The sequence below is a fragment of the Leopardus geoffroyi genome, chromosome D1 (genome assembly GCF_018350155.1).
Source record: "Leopardus geoffroyi isolate Oge1 chromosome D1, O.geoffroyi_Oge1_pat1.0, whole genome shotgun sequence".
Classification (NCBI taxonomy): domain Eukaryota; kingdom Metazoa; phylum Chordata; class Mammalia; order Carnivora; family Felidae; genus Leopardus; species Leopardus geoffroyi.
Genome location: NC_059329.1, coordinates 60,881,836 through 60,890,118, shown reverse-complemented (window position 1 = coordinate 60,890,118; position 8,283 = coordinate 60,881,836). Strand labels below are relative to the sequence as shown.

At 39.7% G+C, this 8,283-nt stretch overlaps 1 protein-coding gene across 1 annotated transcript; it reads left to right on the top strand.

Annotated features, from left to right (window-relative positions):
* Positions 1 to 5,680: 5,680 nt before the first annotated feature.
* On the top strand, positions 5,681 to 6,619 carry LOC123602443 (olfactory receptor 51B6-like). Its single transcript, XM_045486931.1, has one exon. It carries the CDS (start codon positions 5,681 to 5,683, stop codon positions 6,617 to 6,619), a length of 939 nt encoding a protein of 312 aa, XP_045342887.1.
* The last annotated feature ends 1,664 nt before the right edge of the window (positions 6,620 to 8,283 follow it).

Here is an 8,283-nt window from a genome sequence, read left to right as displayed (position 1 = left end):
ACAACTGGGTAAAATAATCAAGTAGCTGGACTGCATAAGGGCACCAAAGGGGCTTTGCTGTGCTGGTAAAGGTGTGTTTCTCGTTATGGGTGGTAATTACCATGGTGAATTTACTTTGCAACGAATTCATTGAGTTAGACCTTTATACTTCAGCTATATTTCTTGATGCAAATTTACTTCAATAAGTTTTTTACTAAAACAAATGCTCATTGAATTATTTTCTGATTGTCTATTTAGGTTTATACATTTTCCCCAATACTGTTTTCATTGTAGCAATAATTACATGATCAAATAAATGTAAGTTAGTCTGTAATTAAATTAAATTGAATCTCATAATTTGCTTAATAAAAAAAAGAATACATCTGTGCGTTTATCTGTATATCCTCTATATATACATCTATGACTAAAATCTAACACAGTAAATTTTTTAAAACTTTTTTCTAAGTAGAATGGTGTGTGTTGAGTTTGTGGTTTTAATTTGGAAATGAGAATTACTCTTCATCAGGGACACATCATTAAATTGCCTGTGACATCATCTACCTCCAGTAGCAGAAACTGGGGAATATGACATTGATTCTATAGTATAATCACTTGGATACCGATGTACCATTAAATTGCAAAGATGAAATTTACTTCTCAAATAATTCACTGTTCAGTGGGGGAATCTAATCCAAAATATAAACAATTAAAATAAGTGTAATTATGACAGAGGTAGTAATAGCTGACGTTGACTGAGTGCTTATTATATGTCAAGTACTATTCTAAGTGATTTATATTTAGACCTCACAATAACTTTATGCAATGGTGATTATCATTACATGCATTTTAGAGATATGGAACATAAGGTGCACTGCGGTTAATTTCTCAAAGTGTCAAAGCAGCACAGCAAGAGTCAGAGTCACAGTGTAAACCAAGTGCTCAAGTTCCAGCATTCAAGATGTTTTAAAATATATATTTATTTATTTTGAGAGAGAGAGAGAGCAGCAGAGGCAGAGGGAGAGAATCCATGCTGTCAGCACAGAACTCAACATGGGGCTTGATCCCATGACTGCAAGATCATGACCTGAGCCCAGATCAAGAATTAGGCACTAAACCAACTGAGCCACCCAGGTGCCCCGGCATTCATGCTTTTAATCGCATGTATACTGTATTGCCACTTTTTGCATGAGAAAAGACATTAAGACTTTTGGCTTCCAGAAAATTGGCATTATGGTTCCTGTCCTCCATATCTGAACTCATAATTTGATTACAAGTGACTCCCATCCTTGTTTTGTCTTCTTATGGGGAACATCCTTATGGAGGATGTAGATGGAGGGAAAAGAGGAAATCGGGGACTGGAGAGGGCAGCTCTCTTCTCTGAGATGGGGCTCTGGGCCAGACATCAAGATTAGGGGAAAGGCGACAAGATGAGAAGAACTCTCACTTCACCAAAGTGACGTCCTGCTCTCCTCTAGTTTGAACTCATTCCTCATTTCAGGGAGAAGGGTTGGGAGTTCCCACATACAAGTGGGGAAAATGCTTTCTCAAGAACTCTGTTTCAGTCCGCATTCCTAGCTGGTCTGCTTGTCCTTCCATATGCCTACACGTATAAACAACCAATCACTCTCCTAGCAACAGAGCTTAAGTAAAAGCCAGGACATAGAGACCTTAGGGACTGCTGTTCAAACCCCCAGATCCCCCACGTCAAGGATTCAAATAAAGATAAAAAAGATGAAAAAAGGGAGGCACAAAGGGAAGGAGGGGTGCAGAGAGGGAGGAACAATGAGTGACCTAAATCAGGAATGGACCCTGAAGACAAGCTTCTGAAGTCAATGTTCCTACCTGCCAGAATTTTGTGCAGACCATGAAAAGAATGGCATTATGACTAAATCCTTAATAAGGCTCAGGGTTGCAGATTCATGCCTATGGAATGAAGAATGAAAGAAAAAAATTCAGGTCAGTGAGGGTATGTAATGAATTTTCTCTCCGATATCTCACTGCAGGTATCAAAGTAGAGAGGACGGGAAATAGGGAGCTGATTTCTTGGCAAAGAGAACCTGATAGTATTCTCTGTCAAGGGTATGTGGAGAAGAGACGCGGGTCTTTAAGCCTCTCCAACATCTATAAAATCTGATTTCTTTAAGGATTACCTCCTCAGATGTATCGAAGAAGGCCAAGAATCCAGACAGATTATGGAACACACGAGGCAAAGACGACTTATGGGAACAAACCAAATGGTAGGTGTAAGCTTGGGGATAAATTAGACATTTCTAATTCTTGTTCTCCCCATGCCTGCACCTGTAGCCTCTCTGGCCTCTGTTCTAACCCTGTGATTTTCTGCATGGACTTTTCCCCTAGAAATCCAGAAAACTGATGGGGTTAGAATCTCTTGAAAAGTGTGAGAAAGGGTAGCTTTGTAATTATAAGAGCTTCAGACACTTCCTGGAGAATAGTCCCTACCATGCAAGACTGTTAAGCCAAGTCAAAGTTAATCTTGGATGGAGTGTGGGCAGTGTGTGCCGTTAGATTAGAGACGGCTGTTTGCATAGCTGTGTATCTTCAGCACCTGGAAAAGTCCAGTGCAATAGGCATTCAATTGAGGATAGGGTACAGTTTTTTCTCTCCATATCCCTTATAACAAACAACCCTCAGGTCATCTCGCTGGGGATACACAACGATGTATTCAGAATCAATCAACCACTTAGGAGGGCGTACCAAGAAATCCACATGCTTTGATGATTTGATACCCTGCTCAAAATCAGGCATGTAAGATGGTCAGAAAATCAATTTGTTTGTGTCAGCAAACCAATCATTCAGTGACTAGAAAAGAAAACAAATCATGTGCAAGGCATTCTGCTAAGAAGTATGTATTGAGAACGGAGCCCTGCAGATAGAATAAATAGAAGAATGGATTATAAATGTGAACTATTCAGAAAAGAATGGTAACAGAGAAAGGTTAGGAGATTTTAAAAAAAGGAGGAGAGATTAAGCATTTATGATAGAGGAAGTGTCAGGAAAAGGGGAGGAAAAGAGTCTAAGGGAAATTGAGGGAGCATGTGAAAGATAAAAATCTGAGCAGGATCTCTGGGGTGTCTGTACAGAGCCCACAGTTCATGTATCAGGGTTTGAGACTTTGGGAATTAGCTTCTCATCAAGGAAAACCCAGGTCCACTCTAAGATTCTGGGAGATGATAGGTGGCTGCAGGGATGAGGCAAAAGTCTGAGATTTTTAACCCCCCAACATTTACAGATAACCTCGTGTCCAACAAAAATAACTCTGAGCAAATTAAAAATGTTCAGATTTTCAGTATGAATACATAGTAGAGAGGCAGTAAGCTTGGTTGTACCCGAAATTACTACATATATTTCACCATTCCTAGAGTCTTTCTAATTAATCCACAGTGCATAAACAGGACTGTGCCACTGGCTGACTGTATCACCTTGGACACATAACCAATATGACTGTAGACTGGGGAAAAAGACTGCTATAAAGATTCTATTCTCCCACTCCCCCCAAAATGAGGCACATGTAGTGTCCTAGTGTCTTGATACATAACGGAAACTCAGCAATGATTTATTCCTTACATTCCCTTTTTGAAGCTATCTCCCCTGTCTGGTGCCCCCACTCCTGCTTCTTTAATGCCACATAAGCTGAGTATTGTCCAAGCCTTTCACTCACAGGCAGCAGTCAGCTATTCCTCCTCCTACCCCTATGAAGACAGAGTTGCTTTTCCCTCAACCTACTCCAGTCCCTGGGCTCCAGGCTTTCGCAGCTTGCAGAAGTCCCCACCCTCACTCACCACCCTCCTTCTCTCCTCTCTCTCTCCACCCCAAACACCATCTTTTATCTACTATTCAAGTGAACTCTAGTTTAGTATTTTCAGATACAGCCATACCCAGCCTCCTCAAAACCCCAATCATCTTATATTGGTTCCCCAGGCTTGTTAAGAAAACCTGACACGTCTCAGAATAAGTGGATAATCAGAGTGAGTGGATAATCATGGTGCGTAGCCACCAGGAAGAGAGTGAAGAGGCTCTTCTCCATAATAATAACACCAGAACTTCAAAAGTGAAGAACAATTTACCCCTTGCAAAGCACTTTCTCACTGGCAATCCCATTCCATTTTCACAACCTGTGTCAAGAGCATCACTGGGCAAGACAGAAATTGCCAGTACCATTTAATTTTTTTTTAACATTTATTTATTTTTGAAACAGAGAGAGACAGAGCATGAACGGGGGAGGGTCAGAGAGAGAGAGAGAGAGAGACAGAATCCAAAACAGGCTCCAGGCTCTGAGTGGTCAGCACAGAGCCCAATGCGGGGCTTGAACTCACGGACCACGAGATCATGACCTGAGCTGAAGTCGGACGCTTAACCGACTGAGCCACCCAGGCGCCCCGCCAGTACCATTTAAAGATCATGAAACCACAGCCCAAAATTAAATAACTTTCCCATTATTATTATTGTTACAAAGTAGCAGAGCTGGAATAACAAATGCTTCTGGAGGTAAAAACTCAATAATCTTATACACCTTTTTCATGGGCAAAAAGATGTCCTAGGATTCATATATCAAATTCACACCAAGATGTTCTTTTCAAAGCATGTGAGATACACAGTCCCTACCAACCAGAGGACAAGGTGGCTCTCCTTTTCTCTGAATGATGCCACCAATGCATGTTTTTTTTTTTTTACTCCTAGAGTTTGGCTACGAATACCAGGTGATGCCTGAAATTTGAATGTCACAGAGCCTTCTCACTTTTGTTAAATCTCATCACACTCCACAGTTTGTAAAAAATTTTCTTCTTGAACTTGCCTAGATAACGGATTTCTATCTTTGTACCTCCAGACAGGTGATATGTTAACAGTAATCTGTGCTGTTAACAAATAGTGCTCTCAAATGTTTGTCATTAAATCCCCTTTTTATTGCTCATTTTTGTATCTACACTATAAAATTTTGAATTCTTTGAGGCACATCACATCAATAACCAAAGAATTATGATGCTAAGCAACATGGATTTTGATGTCTATGTGTTGTGGAGATAAACACATATAATTTGCTCATATCATTTTTGTGTTAAATGTGATATATGATATCATATCATTTTTCAAAAGTCTCTAGAGCTGCAGGTTTTTTCCTCCAGACATAATGAGTATTGATCATTCCCTCAAATCAACTAAGTCTATTTGAATGACTGATTGATTGATTGATTATTTATTTATTTGTTTGTTTTGCTATTGATGTTCATACTTGCTCGTCTTGGAATTAATTCTCTACTGATCTTTCAGGTTTCATACTTTCTAAGAAATATCAGAAGTGAAGATAAAGAGCACATTGAAAAATACACTGTAAGTTCCAACACTATCATAGCACTATTCAAATATACTGATGTCTTCTTGCATTTTGCCTTTATTTTCTCGGTTATATAATTTATAAGGACAGCAACTAGGTCTATTCTGTCGACATTGCTGTATTTCCTGTATGTTGTACAGTAGCAATGAATAATACGTAGAGTTCCTTATACGCTCTATTCTCCCATACCTAGAAATCTCCAAATAATGACTAAATTATCATCCTTGCTATCACTGGAAGTCAAGACTGATAAACATCTTATGAACAGGTAGCACACTCAAGGGCAACTTCTACAGAAGAGCCTCTACTGCATTACCTGAAGGGAGTATTTTCTTCTTTGCAAGGCTTGCAATGTGGCTCAACACCACTACTTCGCTGTTTCTGCTTACTGGTTTCCCAGGCATGGAGAAGGCACACCACTGGATCTCCATCCCATTATTAGGGGTTTACGTCTCCATACTGCTTGGTAATGGCACTCTTCTCTTTCTTATCAGGGATGATCATAACCTTCACGAGCCCATGTACTATTTCTTAGCTATGCTGGCAGCCACAGACCTTGGAGTGACTTTGACCACGATGCCCACAGTTCTGGGCGTTCTATGGTTGAATCACAGAGAGATTGGCCATCAGGCCTGCTTCTCTCAGGCCTACTTTATCCACACTCTTTCTATCGTAGAGTCTGGTGTTTTGCTTGCCATGGCCTATGACCGTTTCATTGCCATCCGCAACCCCTTGAGATATACTTCCATCCTTACCAACACCAAGGTAATGAAGATTGGGATGGGGGTATTGACAAGGGCTGGTCTGTCAATCATGCCAATAATTATCCGCCTTCACTGGTTTCCCTATTGTCGATCCCATGTACTCTCTCATGCTTTCTGTCTACACCAAGATGTCATCAAGTTAGCTTGTGCTGACATCACCTTCAATCGTCTCTATCCAGTTGTGGTTGTATTTGCAATGGTCTTGTTGGACTTTCTTATCATCTTTTTCTCCTACTTTTTGATCCTTAAGACTGTCATGGGCATTGCTTCTGGAGAAGAAAGGGCCAAGGCCCTCAATACGTGCATTTCTCACATCTGCTGCATCCTGGTCTTCTATGTCATTGTAGTTGGTCTAACATTTATTCATAGGTTTGGAAGACATGCTCCTCGTGTGGTCCACATCACAATGAGCTACATCTACTTCCTTTTCCCCCCTTTTATGAACCCTGTTATATATAGCATTAAAACCAAGCAGATCCAGAGTGGTATAATTCGTTTATTCTCTCTGCCTAATTCTAGAGCATAAATTTGACTCACTGCTCTCCAAGAATAACTCGGGGAACCTGGACAAACTGACAGCTTTGTTGTTAGGAGCAACTAGGGAAAGACATGTCAGTGGAAACCTACTTCTCTCTGATATTCAGAATATCATTTCACATAGCCCATTTATTGCTAGATAGCAAATGACATAATATATGTACATGATTAAGCACATGTCTCAGGTGTCCAACTGATTTATCCTTTTCAGAAGTAACTCACCCTGTTTAGTGGGGATAAGACACCTGATCACACAATTCTTGGATCTAGACTATTGGTCTCTGAGTCAAAGCCCATTGTTTTTCCAAATGTTCTGCGTGTCTTGGCTCTGATATACTTAGCAATGACACTCCTAATCTCAAACATTCATCTATTTTTTTTTTTGCTAATATGGAAATAGTTGCTATTTCTAGAAAACTGCACTAAGTGAAATGATGAGCCTTACCCAATCCTCAGTTCAATATGGCAACTCTAGGGAACCTATATGTAAGTCTATCCAGTTAAATGTTTGATAAATATTTATTTATTAGATGTTATTATTATCAACATATATGTAAACATATGTAAAAATATAACAACACAGAGATAATTCCTAACCCAGATGACCATTATCGTGATGAGCTAGTTCTAGATACAGGGGAATAGAGATATATATTTTCAAATAGTAAAATGGTATTAAAGTTCCAGCTTGGCAATATACCACAGATAAGACTAGACTGAAGGAATGTTAAAAATACCTGAATTGACAAATAGTTGGTCATATGTATGAATGGGGAGGAGGGAGGCAATGCCTGTGACAAGAAGAAAAATGACCTTTCCTGGTTCCAAATAGCTATGAAAGTTTATTTTGGTCACAGTCTAGACATGGGGAAGAGTTCATGGTCCTATGGCCAGCTGAAGAGTAGTACACATGACTCAGGTGACAGGTTTTAAAGTGAATCAGAGAAGATGTTCTTATGAACAGAAGATTGAATACGAAATGCTAGGATCATACAAGGTGCCACCCAGTTACTAGTCACTTCCCTTCACATAGAGGGAGACTATCATTGGGCTTTGTCATGCTGGCATTCAAAGTGGTCTCGGACTCCTGCCCCTACTCTTGCTCATACGAAGGTAAGAATTTTCCAGAACTCCTGGGATTTCTGAGTAGCATGGAAAAAACAAACATGAAACCAGACCTTTAGAGCAGCTTCCAGGTTCATAAATAATCTCTACCAGATCAGCTCAATGGACTGTTTCTTTGTTCATTCATTCATTCATTCATTCATTTATTTTCATTCAATTCAGCTGTGTATCTGGACTGTATACCATTTGTGTCTCTCCTTTCATAGTTTATAGACAGTGTGCTCCAGGAGGACAATGATATTATAGGTCTTATTTCCTACTCTATTATAGAAACTGCCACATGGAAAATCCTTAATAAAATACAAGTTTTTGATTAAATGAATAAAACTTAAAGTGACCCACGTTTCTATGTGTCTGTTGGTTTGCTGGTTCTTCTTCTATTTTTTTAATGTTTATTTATTTATTTTGAGAGAGATAGTATGTGTGCATGGGAGGAGTGAGGGGCAGAGAGAGAGGGAAATCGAGAATCCTAAGCAGGCTCCATGCTGTCAGCACAGGGCTCTAAACGGGGCTCAAACCTACGAACCT